The sequence below is a fragment of the Oculina patagonica genome, chromosome 8 (assembly GCF_052425735.1).
Source record: "Oculina patagonica isolate OP01 chromosome 8, crgOcupat, whole genome shotgun sequence".
Lineage (NCBI taxonomy): Eukaryota > Metazoa > Cnidaria > Anthozoa > Scleractinia > Oculinidae > Oculina > Oculina patagonica.
The window spans coordinates 3,336,269-3,353,500 of NC_135765.1; the positions used below are offsets into that span (position 1 = coordinate 3,336,269).

The 17,232-nt window shown below is 41.1% G+C and overlaps 1 protein-coding gene across 1 annotated transcript in view; it reads right to left on the reverse strand.

Annotated features, from left to right (window-relative positions):
* Positions 1–12: 12 nt before the first annotated feature.
* Positions 13–17,232, reverse strand: part of LOC144664106 (uncharacterized) — a 24,972-nt gene continuing 7,752 nt past the window's right edge. The window contains exons 9-28 of the mRNA XM_078525234.1: positions 16,932–17,150; positions 15,917–16,127; positions 14,216–14,349; positions 13,471–13,568; positions 12,990–13,073; positions 12,352–12,492; positions 11,852–11,937; positions 11,667–11,762; positions 10,318–10,434; positions 9,648–9,732; positions 8,959–9,086; positions 8,105–8,283; positions 6,911–7,015; positions 5,792–5,974; positions 5,040–5,205; positions 3,629–3,750; positions 2,969–3,146; positions 2,709–2,795; positions 1,781–1,873; positions 13–824 (exon numbers count right to left, since the gene is read on the reverse strand). Of these exons, the coding sequence (XP_078381360.1) occupies positions 691–824; positions 1,781–1,873; positions 2,709–2,795; positions 2,969–3,146; positions 3,629–3,750; positions 5,040–5,205; positions 5,792–5,974; positions 6,911–7,015; positions 8,105–8,283; positions 8,959–9,086; positions 9,648–9,732; positions 10,318–10,434; positions 11,667–11,762; positions 11,852–11,937; positions 12,352–12,492; positions 12,990–13,073; positions 13,471–13,568; positions 14,216–14,349; positions 15,917–16,127; positions 16,932–17,150 (2,646 nt within the window). The 3' untranslated portion in view covers positions 13–690. The remainder of the gene's footprint in view (positions 825–1,780; positions 1,874–2,708; positions 2,796–2,968; positions 3,147–3,628; positions 3,751–5,039; positions 5,206–5,791; positions 5,975–6,910; positions 7,016–8,104; positions 8,284–8,958; positions 9,087–9,647; positions 9,733–10,317; positions 10,435–11,666; positions 11,763–11,851; positions 11,938–12,351; positions 12,493–12,989; positions 13,074–13,470; positions 13,569–14,215; positions 14,350–15,916; positions 16,128–16,931; positions 17,151–17,232) is intronic.

Sequence of the window (17,232 nt, forward strand, 5' to 3'; positions counted from 1 at the left end):
ATAACTGACGACCTGTGGCTTCCAAGTTTAAAATTCTCTAAACTGACTGAGAATTTGGCGTTAGACCGAGACAATAACTCCTAGAGTTGACGATTTTCTGCATTCTTATCACCTGCATGCTTGAAAACGTCCCGCTATTGTAAGGAAAAACTGTATTTTGATCACCAAAAGGTCAATTCGCTGGGGGCCGGGTACTCCCATTCAGCTAATTCTAGAACGGTTGTCGGAAAAAAGCACAGAAGTGCACGTGACAAGACCGAAAGGTATGCACGTGCTGAATACTAATAAGATGACGACACGACAAAGGCGAATTTGCACGTTTTCTTTTTTTTAGACATGTGAAAACGAGGCACTTTTAGCCACGCTAAATTTTAAAAGAATTTCCAAAACTCAAAGACCTGCGACAGAAAAAGTGAAGCTACAGAAAAAGGCTTCCTGAGAGGAAAAACGAAATCTTCATGTGCAAAAAAACAAACTTGTATATTTCGTCTAGGCCAATATGCAAAATTCCAGTGAAAATCCAGCCACCTTTCGGTCTTGTCGCGTGCACGTTTGTCCTTTTTTCCGTCAACCTTCCTCGTATTAGCTATATATGGTTTATATCGGACGCGAATGAAGTCTTGACAGAGTTATTAACTGCAATGTATGTATGATTCTGTGGAAACTCCGCCGACATTTCTCGCGCTGCATTCACATCCACTGTAGAATTCGTACAAACGTTCCCTGGTCCCCTAGGGCTAGGTATGACCGGCCGTTGCCTAGCAACGTTACTGCTGCAACCGCTGACACACCCTGAGGACTTGTCATGTGACCCAGCTGTTGTCCTGTTTTTTAAAAACAAATCTGAAATCAGTGGATGCTTGCTGTTTGACCAGGATTCAGTAACGCATTATTTGTGTTTCCGGCCACCCACTTTCTCTAATAATAGAAAAAAGGTAACGTGGCACCGAGAGATACACCCTATAAATTCCACGCACCCTCACAAAATCCATCCCCAACCCTTACGCTTTTCTCATTATAAGTGAGTACTGAGAGTGAGATTATAACATCAAGTTGGTGAAGTCTAAGGGCGTTTTACATGATTCCGCAATGACTTTCACTACAGACGGAACGAGTTCAATCCATCTCCATATATTTGTCTGTATCTGTTAACATAATAATAAGAATCCCTGCGCAGCGTAGGTACTAATGCTATGAATGACAAGAATAGGTAAATATAACGCTGTAGTCAAAATGCATTTCCCAACGTTTCGGCAATGCTGCCTTCTTCAGGGGACAAAAAAGCTATTTCACCGAAATTTCGTTCCCGCACAAGTCATTTTGGAATGAAAACTTTCGTACTGGAATGACAACTCATTCCACTATCATGTAAACACAAAACGAGATACGTTCCGAGATGAAACCGCATACAGAGACCACAGGTTGAATTCAGAGCAAAAATACTTAATTTTTATTATTTCCTGTTTTATCCAGAGAAGTAGCCCTACGGTTAAATTGCTCGTTAAAGTTGCAGACATGGCCTTAAATGGAGACCAAATGGGCGCGAAACACGTGCCATCTTTTTTTTTGATCTCGCGCGAAAACCACGCACGAGAATACGCCTTAAGATTAAACGGTCGACTTTGTCATGTTAATGCAAAACGAACTTCATTCCGGAACGAGTTTCGTTCCGCAATGGATACTATTCCAAAATCACGTAAACAGGCCATAAGAGTGAAATTGGACGCCCATTCTTTGCTGATGGCATTAGAAAAAGCATGAAAAATAGCAAAACCCCCACCTGTACATGTATTCATGTCCAGTATTTTGAAGGATCGATCTTCACATCCGCTAACTATATAATCTTGGCCATCCATACGGAAACTGTTGATACCTACAATCATTTATGTAATAAAATAAAACAATTGAATGATTAAAAAAGTGTGTAGAACAGAAGTTTGATCACTGAGTTGTCTTATGAACAGATATAATAGGATCCTGAAGGGGTAAAATGGGAACTGGGATTTGGGCAAATTTTCATTGGCAAAATAAGATTTGGGTCATTGGGACTGGGACGAACTGGGATTTGGTCACTGGGAATAGGAATCACATACAGAAAAACAATAGAACTGGGACTGGGAGTTTGAAAATTTGGGAAAACAATAGGCTGGTAAATGGGATTTTGGGCAACATTTGGGACTGGGAAAATGGGATTTACACCCCCTTTCAGTGTAGTACACGTATCCGCAGGGGAACTTTGAGTGTAACCACGACAAGAATGAACTGTAATCAAAAAGTTATATAAACTTTAACTGTAAAAAAAGGAAATGCTGACAAGATGAAAGAAGACTTCGGTTTGCTCGACTACTCGCTCCATGTGCTCTGTCACGTGATGTTTATGTGTCCCATAATTCCATTACATCAGGACTCGCGTATAACCAGTTTTTGTAGCTCACGAGCAAGAGACTCTCAACCTCTCACAGCCACCCCAATAAACAGTATAAACGACAAAATGCTAAGATGTATCCTGTTTTGGAATAACATCCTTCCAGGTAGAGGGGGTAAAGATTCTGGGGTTCAGCCCATCCAATCCTTTAGATCAGAACAGAATGTAACCTTTCCTCCTTTAAAGGCAATTGTTTAGGGATTCCCTCAATTTGAAGATATATTTTACGACAGAACTATGATGTTAAATTGCGTGACACGACCATCGTTTAAAAAATTCTAACCATTAATTCTCCAGGTTTGTGGCTTGCACTCAAGCAGTGTTTTCCCTGATTCCAAGTCACACACATAAACCTCACCGTCTGGTGATCCTGTAAAAATTGAAATCGAAAAAAAAAATGAAACTTATTGACATAATTTTTAATCGTCAGAGTGCGCTTCTAAGAAGTTAGTGATACGAACTCCAATTAGTGTTTCTTAAACTACAATACGGGTCAACTTAGGTCCTGTAAGTTAGGGGACTAATATGTTTTGGTGGACTTACCAACGATACATTTGGTGCAGCTTACATCAAGGCAAAACCGGTATACCTCGTATTTGCCGGGTTTGATACTCTGTAAAACGTTACCGGTCTTCATGCACAGGACGGCAACAGCAGTGCTGTTGGCTTTTTCAATCCTTCGAAGAGCACAAAGTTTGGAGCCATCCTGTGTGAAGTGTAGCTACAAAAGGAAAAAAAAGAAATTTACCACAGCTGACCATCCGTTACTATTTCTCCCGGTTCCCGCCAACTTAGTGATCCCGCTTACTGCCCGCCTTTCTTATCCCATTACACGTAGACTTCCCGTGCCCCTTTATTCCTGAGTTTCCACCAACCGTCTCTCCCTTCATTTTCTATTATTTCTAGTAATTTATTTGTCTTGTCTGTTTTTTTTTTTTTGAACGTGTCAGTGACCAACACGATATCATATGCTTCTTTGGTCACTGAGCACATTTTATTTTGGTTCTATGTATTGCATATATTCCTTATTTTAATTAATGTATTTTCTGTAAATAGTGTGTAATATTGTTGTTGTAAATAGTGTGAAATAATAAAAATCTGAATCTGAACAAATCTGAAAAATCTCCCTCGATCCAAAAATTGATGGGATGTACAACGTGAAATAAAATGGTGAAAGGGAATAAAATTCAAGGCACTACTCACACATGGTTTCCTGTCACTGTCAAGGTTTTCAAATTCTCGAATGAGCCGCTTCTCGGGATATGTAAATATCTTGATTGAGCAGGGATGATACCTCTGTTCTACACCAAGAATTGCCAGCTGTCCTGTATAAAACATGGGAGGCGCGGTGGCCTAATGGTTAGCGAACTCGACTCCGGATTGAGCGGTCCGTGTTCGAGCCCTGGCCGGGGCACTGCGTTGTGTTCTTGGGAAAGACACTTAACTCTCATAGTGCCTCTCTCCACCCAGGTGTATAAAATGGGTACCGGCAAATTTACTGCTGGGGGTAAACCTGCGATGGACTAGCATCCCATCCAGGGGGGAATACCCTTAGTCGCTTCATGCTACAGAATGCGGGATAAGCTCGGGCCAGATGGGACACTAGGCTCGCACGCAGACTTTACCTTTACTGGTATAAAATACACAACCTATCTTATCTACACAGCAGTGAATTAAAGCATATCGTAAACAATGCAATCAGGACCGTGCCGTTATAACGAACCATATTTTTTTTATCAGACCAACATCATTGCTATACATATGATCTTCTACATAACGAAGCAGGGGCGGATTCAGGATTTTTCTTTGGAGGGGGGTGCACCACTAAAGAATGGCTTTCCTGACTGATGACGTAAACAAATTTTAAAGCGAATACAAAACCGCAGGTCATCTCGGAGTGGGGCGGGAGGTTGGGAAACCCCCTGCACCCTCCTGGCCCCCCTAGATTCGCCCCTGCAAAGACTCGTCATATCGTGAAAGTCAACATAATGAATACATACTTGTAACGACTTACAGTTTTTGGTAATAGTGGAATAATTTACATGATTAACGTGAAATTGCAGTGGTAGATCCAGGGACCTTTGCCAGTTTGGGGTGGGAGGGGGAAGTGGGGAAAGTGGGACGGGAGGGGCAATGTTTACTGAAGTGACATCTCCTTGCAGAACAGACAGCTCAAAGTACGGGTCGTTGCACCCAGCTTATTTCCTCACCTTGTTGGAAACATTTAACAATAATGTCAAGCATGACATTGTAGGGTTATTCCAGTAACACAAAAATCAAGTTCTGGCCCGAACCCCAGACCGGACCAACACTTAGGGTCTTATAATAACTGAGGCGAATGTGCTGCCTTTGTAATCACATCTGCAAATTGTTAGACATTTTAGTCTTCTCGGAAAAGGACGATAAACCATACCGTCTCCTGTATCTGCAGTCTTATATCAGCACTAGCAGAACCCACACACTGTTTGTCAAGAGTAGGGTACGAAGCTCCCGGTGTTGTGTTCTGGCCTTTGTGTGTAGTAAATTACAGTGTGTGTACAGAGCATTTGAACATATACATATGGAAAATGCGCTATATAAATGCATTATCATAAACATAATCATTTGTTCTGACCTTGAGGACTGAAACAGGCTCTACCGACTTCATACTTGTAAACTTTCTTGAACTCATCGACTTTTTGGCCGTCCGCCACGTTGAAGATGACCACGTCCTTGCCATAGGAGACGAGCACTTGGGAATCGTCAGGTGAAAAGCAGACATTATCATAACTTGTGTAAAACTGGAGATCAAAACGCAGCAGCAAATAACATAAATACTAAGTCGTTTACTTAACCGGCACATTAACAAAGGAGGCACAAACAGGCATGGATTGTCTTTCCCTGGTCGGGTTGCCTTTGGACTCCCCTCTCCCTCCTCGAGAGTCTGTAGGCGCGGGAGGGCGGGCGGACGTACGAAACCAAATGTTTTGGGCTTCATGGGTTAACCAAAAATCCTTACCCTGCCCCGCATCGCGCGCGGGAGCTCCGCTACGATCATAGTGAGGGAGACAAAGAGGACATTATGAGTTATAAATCAGTAGATCCCCTGTTGAAGAATTGACCTTGAACGCCGTATTAAAGGTCGGTGCTTTCATTATTTCAGGTGACACGAGGTTCCGGTGACTTAAGCGAGACCGGAGACCGTGCAAGAAAAATCTATTTCACCTAGGACTCACGACTTCTTAACTAAGCTAATCAACATCGAGCCCTCAAAACAACACAAATGTACAGTAGTCGGCCAAAAATTTAAAAATACTGCAACAATGTTTAACAATTTAACAAAATTGATTACCGATTAGAACTTAGAATTGAGCCCGTGTAACAAACCTTTATGGTAGTAAGTATTTTGCCACTTTCTGTTTCTAAAACATGTACATAGTCGCAGTTGTTGACGATCACAGCTAGTTTAGTTCCATCGTGCGAAAATTCCAACGCGGAAATCTCCATTGCCTTGGTGTCTCCACCATTAAGTGGCTTCTCTCCTGCTCCTGTTGAAGTTGTGTCCCATATCTTAAAAATAAAACAAAATGGAAGAGAGGTAAAAGTAAAGCCTGATGTCAGCCAAGTGGCAGCACCGGAGCTTATCCCTGTTTCTGTACCATTAAGCGGCTGGGATTATTTCTACTCCCCCCTGGATGGGATGCTAGTCCATTACAGGGTTACCCCCAGCGGTATAGATTCGCCGGTACCCATTTATACACCTGGGTGGAGAGAGACACTATGAGAGGTAAGAGTCTTGCCTTAGAACACAACACAGTGTCCCGGTCAGGGCTCGAACCCGGACCGCTTGATCTGGGTCCGGCGCACTAAACATTAGACCACCGTGCCTCCCAAAATGGAAGAGAGAAATATTAGAAATGACACAGATACACACTTCAGCCGGTTGACATTTTTTTTTACCAGTATTTGGCATAACCTTAAAAAAAGAAGGGAAGGAATATGACTTCTTTTCTTATTTAGCACGTTTGAGAAGCAAAGATCTTCCAACATAATTTTCTGGAGGCACATTATACCTGAGAAAATTGCCATTATTCAACTTAACACAGAAACATAAACAAACCAGAATTTTTAGTCGCCAAGGATGAAATTTTGGGTGTATCGGCGACCAGTGAGTCGCAAATTCGAGCCCTGTAATAAATGGCTGCTTTATTGTCTGATATGAAATGTTTACTATAACGTTAACATAACAGAGACATTAATTTCAGTTGGCCGATCAAAGTACAATATTTTCTACTTTTACGGTGAAAACTGAGCCGGCAGGTGTGGTCAAATCGGTGGCTACCGCCGGCAGCCGGCTGCTATTTTGAACCGTGCTTTAGGCTCAACCAAAAAACCCTATGTCACACCCACATTGCTTTCCTTTAGGGTTTTTATATGTGTTTTCATATGAGAGTCCCTCCGGATGGCAGTCAGCAATGAGAAGGTTTTAGAAACCTTTAAACTTACCATTACATTCAGACGGTCTCCATCCATCAAGGAAGCTAGTCGGTCTCCATGTCTACTAATAGCTAATGTTTCTATCACTCCACCGTGAACATACTCGGCAAATTGCTACAGAACAGAAAATACACAGTAAAAATGCAACCCAATACTTCCAGATAGGTAAATTAAAGCTAAAGTATACATGTGAGCAAAGAGACCCATCAGGTCGGCGTTTATAAAGAGACTATAAATATTTCCTCTTTGATTTTTGCCGCTACCCACCTTGACCAAAGCTCGAATCGGAACCGCTCAATCCGGACTCCAGCACGCGTTTACATTTCCCTCAGTAACTGGGAGATAGGGCCTTATATTTTAAGGGTTTCGCAATCAGTCGTGTTTTATGGGATGGGGTGATTAGCCCCATGCCTAACCTCCTACGGGCACTCTTTGACTGGACTCTACCCCTTGAGTAATCCCGTCCGTCCGGCAAAGTGAAACCTACCAGTTACCGGAGTCCCCGCCGGCATAACTCTAGGGCTCATTGAGTCACACAAGCCTCACCAAAGCGAAGAGGTGATGACCCATGATGATGCCTAGCCTAGCAAAGCTGAACATTAATATTGTTTTACGCCTCAACATTAATGCAAACACATCAGCCTGGCCTGGCTTAATCAATAGGAAATCCTGCTTTGAGAAATTGGGGAATAACGGAGCTATGTCACGGGGATTTAGCAGATTTTTGGTCTAAACTGTTCTGAAATTAGTGGTAGGCAACGTAAACCATAAAAACATTATCTAAACTGATGAACATCTTAAGGAAGGTATAACCTTAATTTGCGGATAGAAATCAAGCTACGGCTATAAATATCAATTTTTTGAAGACGCGCAAAAACAACTTGAAAAAATAAGCCTTACTTTTTCAAGTTGCAATCCGTTTCCATCCGAGCCATCCGCAGCCAAAGATACTTGTTTACAGTTTCAGTGCTCTACTATAGCAGTTTTTTTTAAAATAAAAATGGACTACTATTTTAAGGTTTCCTGCGACACAAGTATAAATTTTGGCTGTTCAAAAATCTGCTAAAATCCGTGACATAGTCCCTTTAAATTACAGAGAAGCTGTACTTTCCAAGGGAAACGAAAATTGGTCCGCGAAATCACGAGTTTCTAAAAACCGAGGGCTCGAAAAATCGGGATTCTAACTCTAATTGTCATTCTTACCTTTTTTGTTGACACACGGAATCCAAGCACAGAGCCATGCGCGCTACAGCCATATACAACATCCGGGTTACTTGGGTGAAAGCGCACATCTTTTGGGTCGGCACCAGCTTTAGAGTAGCGTATCCAAGCAACCATTTGTTTAGCTGATTTTCTCCTTCGAGATGACGTTTCGTTTTCACCTGAAAGTTCGCGCTATGGTGAGTTGCCTAGTTTCTTCTTCGACCCAAATATTAGTTTGTGTTATTTCGGGAAACAGCAGTTTTTGGCCTGAATTCGGCTGAAACGTTTCTTTCAACGAAACAAACGGAAAACGCTTTTTTAACACTACACTAAACTAATCAAGTCTGGATGATCCAAATACATCATTTCACGGCGGTGAAACGCCTGCGCGCGTAGTTTCCGCTAAAACTGCCGCTTATAAACGTTTTAATTTTAGGAATTTTTACTTTCAAGCAAGAAGTTAAGGCAGTCACTGGAAGTTAAGCTGGCTTTGTACGCTTCATATGCACAGAAAATTTCATTGTTATCTACTTAGTTTATCGGCTGGTAATTTGGTTCCCATTGCTATTTTCAAGTCTTTCAAATGTCTTGCACATTTTCGCTTCAATCTCTTGCAAAGCACAAGGCGGCGAAAACCAGAAATGACGTTGGATTTTTTGTGTTTGACCGCTATGAAATACAACATAATGTAGCTAGGTCAACCAAAGCGATTAAAAAAGTGTTCTACCAAATCAGAAGTGTCGACCGAATTTCCCAGATTTACATAAAAATTCTTTCTAGTTTCATATGCCAGATACGCCTTACATAGCGATTCATACCCCCTCGAATTTGAAATAAAAGCACTTTTGGCACACCTTGAAGGGCGTAAAACTTGAGAGTGCAGTCATCGTTGGCAGTCACTGCAAGGCGAGAATCCGCTGACACGTCACCACTCCAGGCTCGGACAAGACTTTCATTACCTTCTGACTCTTCTGGATCTTTGCTGCAATTGGTAAACAAAAACAGTTCACGTGTAATATTGAAGGTTTCTTGATCCCCCAGTTTTCTGTGTTATCAGGAAGCATGCACACGCTTCATTGAAAATTGCCTACAACTGCAGATTTTCGTTTAATGACGCGTAAAATCGCTTCTGACATGAAGAGAATCACAGGAAAGTATTTACTCAAAAGAAGACTTCTTCGCCTCTTTCTCATACGGCAGGGAACTTGAGAGCTTCGAGTGTTACATTGCAAAATTGTTATACTGGTTTGTCAGAAGTTAGCTAAAGGTTTCAAAGAGCCTGTGTTAAATGTGTCGGGGCAAGAGGAGCCCGAATATACGAATGTGCGGACCGCACAGATCTTCCCCTAGATCGCCCGATACACATGCACAAAACGGCTCAAAGACTGCAGGATAACACAAAGACAGTCAAAACTCCGCTAACGGACACCTCCCTTAAGCAGACACTCTTAGACCTTGAAAAGTGTCCGCTTTAGGAGGTGTCGTTAGCCGTGGTTTGACTGTTTAATTTGTGTAATGTATAGCAGAAATTAAATGTACTTACGGAGATGGCCCAGTTAGTGTCATGTCGAACTTTCCTTTATAGGTTCCTACCCACAAAACAATGGAATAATCACCCCATACATGACCTGTGTGGGTAGAAAAAGCTACATGTGATTAGAACTGTTCTGACCACACAACCATATTGTAAGACAAACATCGCAGCGAAAAACGGAATTAAATTAAAAAAAACCGAATTTGACGGACAGACAAACCAATACGTAACAAAAGCTAGTACAAGGAAAATCACACAAGCTAGTGACAGGGGTCGTGTGAGGTAGAGGTGAAAAAGTGAACGGCGAACGCGTATTGTCCTTAATGTCTTGTCACGCACAAAAGCAAATTCAATCCGAAGATTTTCGAAGAACACCATTCTGTTTTCCCGACTGCATTACACGTATTATTAAAAACAAACAATGGTATATTGCAATTCTTGACTGAGTTTTGATTGGTTGACAGACAAAGGTATATGAGCTCATATACCATTGACCACAAAAATGGTAGCCGAAACACGTTAACGGGAACAGCTGGAGCTCAAATATTGCAATTCTTTGGGCGTTTTTAATAAAGCAATTATTCCACTCGCGCTTGTTGGATATGTGATCGTTATAGCCAACTCATATCCAACGCGCGCACGTGGAATAATTGTTAATTATACGTCATGTATAACCTACATGATCCGTCTTCTTCTTCTGTGTCTGGGGTGTATTCGAACTGTGCATCATATTCTGCTGTAGCAATGTAAGTCTCCTGGCTAAATTTCACTGTCCGGCTGGCTAAGTCGTAAGTACCTGGAAAATGAAAAAGTTCGATTAATCTAGTTATTTAGTAATGGATTCAATGCTTTATTGAGATATCACTGTGAATACATACAACGAATCGCATGGCACATAGTCAAAAAAGCTTATTCTAAATGTTTCGACTTAACTAGCCTTTTGGTCCCCAAAGCCCTTTTCGATTCTCTTAGTCGGCAGTGCCTTGGCACAAGAAACGAAGGGCTCTGGGAACACAGATTTCCAGTCCTAGTTGCTGGGACTTCCCGTCCTCCTCATTTATGCAGTCGTGATGTTTCTATATACTGTGTGAGAGTCACATCGTCTTTGACTTCCGTTCAAGATTTCTTTGTTTCAAACAGCCAATAAAAAAAATTCGAATTAATTCAAAAATCCGATGTCTCCAGAGCCCTTCGTTTCTTGTACCAAGGCCCTGCCGGCTAAGAGAAACGAAAAGGGCTAAAGACCCAATGCAAATATGGCCGCCATTAATTTTTGATCCCCAGAAGAAACATTTGTCAACAGAAAAATATTAGTTTGTCTTAAAGTTCACGTCAAAAGAAATCAGTGTATAAAATTTAAGGGCTATATTCCTATCTTATGGAAAGTTACTGGTCCATTTATATCATCAAAAACATGAAAACGTGGCTAGGCAGGCCAGAGTGGCTTTTCCCATACAAATCTCTAAAATTTATATCAGTCACAACTTTGCAGCCTTTAAGCCAAAATCACTGAAATTTCTCAGGGAAGCACATTATTCCATTAATTTTCAAGTGTCACTACCAGTGCTTTAAGAAACTTGACCAGACAGCTGAAGACATTGGCAGCCATTTTTGCATAAGGTATATGGGGACAAGAAGGCTTTTATAGTCTGTCGCTGTCGGTCTCATTCCACCCCAGTCTTAATCATTCCGAATGGTTAAGACTGGGGTGGAATGAGACCGACAGCGACAGACTATTAAAGCCTTCTTGTCCCCATAACCCTTTTCGTTTCGTGCTCTCTTTGTTGTGTTGCTAAATTTGTTGATAAATATGCGAAGGCTTCCTTCTATTTAAAGATAGCTTGAAACGTATAACTATTCATATAATTTGAATAAAGAACCGAAATGAATTTCAGTGTTTTTCTGAAGTTCCTAATTCTCAAGCCATTATTTATAGTTTGAAGATCATTGTGCAAACGCAAGTTAGTAGAATTGTTAAACGCAGCTAGATCTATCAAAATTATCAGCAGTACGGAGTAGTTGACTAACCACTTATCGTATAGTCGCCAGTTTCGTCTTTGCCTTTCCCCTCGACTCGTCCATCGTCCCAGAACATAAGGGGTAAACTCATTTCTCCGCTGTTACCTAGCAACAAATATTCAAAATGGTAACATAAACCTTTTATAAGAGAAGAGAACTAATTTAGCCATTTAACATTTTGGCTTTTCATTCACCTTCCGGAAATTCAAGTGAGTATGTCCCAGTAAATAATCCTCCAGGTACCTCGCCTTCCATGTTGTCCTTTTCGTCTTCAAAATACCTAGAAAGGTGAATGTCGCATATATCGAAGTGTAAGTATTAGTATTTGCAAGGAAACATTTTTGATCAGCCAAGGCAATTCTTGGAGGAGACAGTTAACTTATTTTTTTAACGTAAGCCCGTCTCGTTTAGGTGTTTAATTCAATTTTTCCGACGAGAATATTTCAAATCAGCGTTCCCCCAGGTCACAGCCAATTTTAGGCCATAAGGTTTTTCGCACTTATTTCTTATATATATGTTATCGTTCTAAATTTTACGCTTGGAACAAAATGGCATTTTCCTTTCCGTTAATTCATTATCATATATGACCATACACCAGACCAAAGGAAAAATACTAAGAGTATAACTGAACTACAACAAAAACATTTCTAACTCAAAGAAGACTTTAAATGTGTTTATTTAGTCAACCTCTCACCAGTTCGCTGGACAAATTCCTTTGCGTATAAATTTGTAGTTAGATTCACCGCTCCATGTTTTATGCATTCCTTGCTCTTCTGCAGACCACAGATATGATCCGTTAGGTGTAAAGCGCAGAGCAGTGATCTTGGTTTCGTGACTGTAAAAGAAACAAAAAAGGCAACATTTTTTTAAATTTTAGTATTATTCACATATTATTTTTGAAACGTCAAATTTGAATTGACATCTTAGTTCTTTTTCAGGTCATTTAGCCGTAGAAAAGGTATAGTTTGCGTTCGAGCCTAGTAGAATGAAGTGACTAGGATGGGATGCTAAGTCATTGCAGGGTTACCTCCCAGCATTATGTCGCCAGTTGTGTTCCCAAATTAGTATGGGATTTTCCCAGGCTATGTGACCTTGACACATTAATAAAGTTTATCTATTTATCTATCAGTACCCATTTATACACCTGAGTAGAGAAAGGCACTATGAGAGTAAAGCGTCTTGACCAAGAACACTTCAAATTACACCCGGCCAGGGCTCTAACCCGGACGGCTTGATCCGCAATCAAGTACAATAACCATAAGGTCACCGCGCCTCCCATACAGGTATAGTCAATACGTTTTTAAAAGTGAAGAGAATTTCATGTGCACTTACCAAACATAAGAATCATCTTCCTCGTTGACCAACCTGTGCAGCACTTCACATTTCTCAACATCCCAGATAACAATATGACGATTCCTAAACCAAATAAAACAAGTAAAAGTTTTAAATTTCTCTTTGGCATCAGGCTATATAAATGTTACATGTAGTGCTAGACTCCATTTCTTTACAAATACAGGTATGAAATAAAAATGAACGAAAAGTTTTATCTGAGTTTAAACGTGTTTTAGCTGTAAAAACTCATTGAAAAAAGTATTGCGTCTTGAAATAAAATATGTCTTTTGTCGACTTCATATAACCATTCTAAAAGTATCATGTTATCCAACTCGCAGCCATGCGTTATATAATGTTTACATGCTGAACATTTAATACAGGAATACAGAAAAGTCGCAAATGTCAGCAATGCCGAAATGATGGTATTTTTTTATAATGACTTTCCACGATAAAGGTAAAATCTTTTTTGATATGTTCTTACTCGTATCCTACAGCAAGGTATCTTCCATCTGGCGAGAAGTCCATGTGAGACACGTTGGTCTTTTTGAACTCTTTTTCTGTGTTGGTCAAGGTTTTAATCTAGAAAAGACGTAAAACGTAATAAGTATCAGAGCATCGGATAGAACTGAGTTTTCAACTGCTACTGACCGATGTAGAAAACGTATGTTATCTATTATCTGAACTCATAATTTAAGGAATGTTGTTTAAATTTTACCTAGTCCAGTCCCTGAACTCTCTTTTCCATGCGCACTTTATAGGGGTTGAACCCAGGCGCCTGGGTTCAACCCCTATAAAACTGACCATTATAAAGGACGCGCGGAAGAGAGAGTTCAGGGACTGAACTAAATTCTTCCAAGCTGGGTAGAAACATCAAACGATCTATACTCTGTTACGGCAATATACCCAGTACCCCACTATGCGCAGGAAAGAAATTCGCATAGTCGTCGCTACGATCACGTGTGCGCAGGGCAAATATTGAGTTAAAGCATATCGTGCAGTACCGAACCTTCCTCCCAGCCCAAAATAGACACTTTCACAAAACACCAAAACAGTATCCGATGCTTTCGTTTCCATCAAATGAAGAAATTAAGAAAAAAATCTCAAGCATCAAAATTTTCACGTCAGTATGGCATCATGTGTTGCAACGCATCCAAAGAAAATCGCTTAAATCGCATGAATCCAACCGAAAGAGTTGCTCGTGGTTTAGAGAATTTCAAAAGGCTTACCTTTGCTCCACTGTTGCTGTTCAGTATTCGGACTTCACCTTTACTCATTCCGCAAACCACGTGACCTCCATCTGGTGAGTACAGCACTCTGCAATACCTGATGTCCTCACTGGGAACAGTCATTAATTGTGCTCCTATACAGCAAGAAAAACAACAAATTGATACCGCAGAATAATAAAATCAAACCTGTGTCTCGTAGCTATGCCACAAATATGACCTCGATTAGGTCGCCCGGGGAGGGCACTCTATGCGAGTTCTTTTTTTGAGGGGGGAATGAGATGCCCGATTTTAGACACCCCTACCTTATTTCTCCCAATAATACGAAGCATTTTTGTAAAGATACGCAAAAATATGATCGCATTTTGTCAAATCCAACGACGTTTTTTTGCCCCTTTTCTTTCTGTGAAGTGTGAAGTGAATACTTTATTTACCCTCGGATTGCAGAGTAGCTTTTAACATAGCTAATATCTCCGAGCATTTCAACAGTTCAACGGCACAATGGGCAAAGACCAGACCACAACACCGGGAACTCCATGCCCTACTTTGTAAATTTAGTTTATTTGGAAGACGAAGAGCCACTCTGTGGAAGCTCTTCCAATAAAGCCGTTATTATTATTATTATTATTATTATTATTATTATTATTACTCTTTACGATAAGTGTGTGGGTTCTTTTACGTCCCCTGCTGACCATAACACTCAAGATGCAGGAGACGGGACCTACGGTTTATCGTCCTTATCCGAGAAGACTAGAATATCTAACCATTTACAGTTGTTATTGCAAAGGCAGCATATTCTCCTCAGTTATTTTAAGACCCTGAGTGTTGGTCCGGTCTTGGGCTAGAACCCGAGACCTCCCGCACGGTAGTCCGGCACTCTACCAACTGAGCTAACCGGTCGGCGGTTTCTGTTTTGCATGTACGTTTGAACATATACTAACTGCATCATTATTTTAGTTCTCCTCAAAAAATATTTCGTATTTCCTATTTCAGACCGACAAAACAAAATCCTAACCTTACTTCAGTCTAAAACGGTTCTAAAACCAAACCCTTTGGGAAACATGCCAAACAGCTTGTAGGACGTAACCCTCCCCCCTTGTGAATAGGTGGTTTTCACTGTCACGCCACTGTCACACCGCGAAAAAATAAATCCAAAACTTTTGACTCAAAAAAATCAAGAATATTACAGGTTGTAGAAAACTACTAAATAAACTTTTTGTCCAAGTCTTAGGTCAGTATGTTGTTCCGTACTCGAGTTATCCGTCAAAATGTTTCACGCAAATTTAAGGAGCACAGTATGGAAACGCCATGCTGGAGTCCAACTGGTTGGACTCCAACATGGCGGCCGGAAATCAATGAAAACATCTGGCATTAAATTTTGCTACAAAAAGCGGTCCGATCACCCTCGTGAACAAGTAAACATTCACATAAACACTTCTAGCAAAACCTCAACTGTTTAGATTGTTAAAAATCACAAGACAAGGCATTTTTTAAACAGAACGTGACAGCCTTCTGGCGACCATCTTGGATCTCGTGTTGCGTGAAACTCCGAAATTCAAAATGCTCTTTCTTAAAGACGGCGATTGCAATCGAGCTAAAAGCCTTCAAAATGATATATATTAAGGACCTCTAATAGCCAGTGAAGGATAAAAACTCAGGGGTGATGACGTCACGTGAAAACCAAGAATTATGCGAGTTACTAACCTGTTTCCACGTCCCATACTGTCAAGTAGAACACGTGCCCAGTCTCCGAATTTGTTCCGCAACAAAAATGGCGGCCGTCTGGTGAGAACACAATGCTCTGTGAACCAGAGAAATTTCCCCAGGATAGAGCCAGTACATTAGCGCTTAGTTCCTGTGGTTTGTTCACGTGACGCAACCAGTGAGGCTTGTTCTTCAGAGAAGCTAAATATGCCTACCAAGATGAAGAAGATATATATACAAGAAGATATATCGGTATATACAAGTTACAGTGTAAGTATTCATTCCGTCGAATTACTCCATGAAGTCAACTTCCTCTAAACGAATGCCACCTTGAGCAGGCAGTGACACCTCTCTAAAGCAGATACTTCTCTAAGACTTACATGCAAAGTTGGTTTCTTCCTTACTTGTTCCGAATTTCGTCAACCGCTAAGGTGGACACATCTCATAGACTGACACCTATCTAATATTGTAACATCCTTGAAAAACTTATTTCCAAGACAGACACCCCTCTACGTTAGGCATGTACACCTCCCTAAGACAGAGACCTCTCTAAGGCAGACTCCTCTGTAAGGGGGCAAACAGCTTTCTAAGGAAGACACCTCTTAAAGGCAGACACCTTTCTAAGGCAAACAACTTTAAAACGCAGACACCTCGCTTTAAAGAAGACACCTCTCAAAGGCAGACAGCTCTCCAAGGTGTACAGCTTTCAAGTGTAAAACGCTAACACGTCCCTAAAGCAGATACGTTCCTAAGGACAACATCTCTTTAAGGCTTACATTTCTCGAACGTTGATCTAGATTCCTCTCTATAAGGTGGCCACCTCTCTAAATCAAGCGCCACTCTTAGGCTAGGCTCGATTTCCAGCCGCTTTTTCGGGAAAATGAGCCCGCGGTCATCCCCCCGAAAGGAGGAACGAAGACCGGACCCGAGAATACGGCGGAAATCGAGCCTACTCTTAGGCTTTCTTTATCTATTACCCTGATTGATTGTTCACTCAGTTCTTGTGACTTTTTACCTGAGCAGCTTTTGCTGGCGCACTTGAGTCAGGGAAATTTGCAGCTTCCTGCACGGTGCATTCTGGGTGGTTATTCAATTCTTGTACATTCTCACTCATCATCTGCGCAAACTCCTTAAGACTCAAGGCAATTTGTTGGTTCCCAGAAGACTTTGAAAGCCGCGCAGCTTGCTTCAATTCGTTAATGAGCTCGTAGACCAGACCTACGGCACACTTTGCCTGGAAGAAAGAAAATGAGTTCGAAGGGATATTTTACTCAGAACTAAATTAACCTGGCTTCATAAAAAGAGAAGTGGATGAT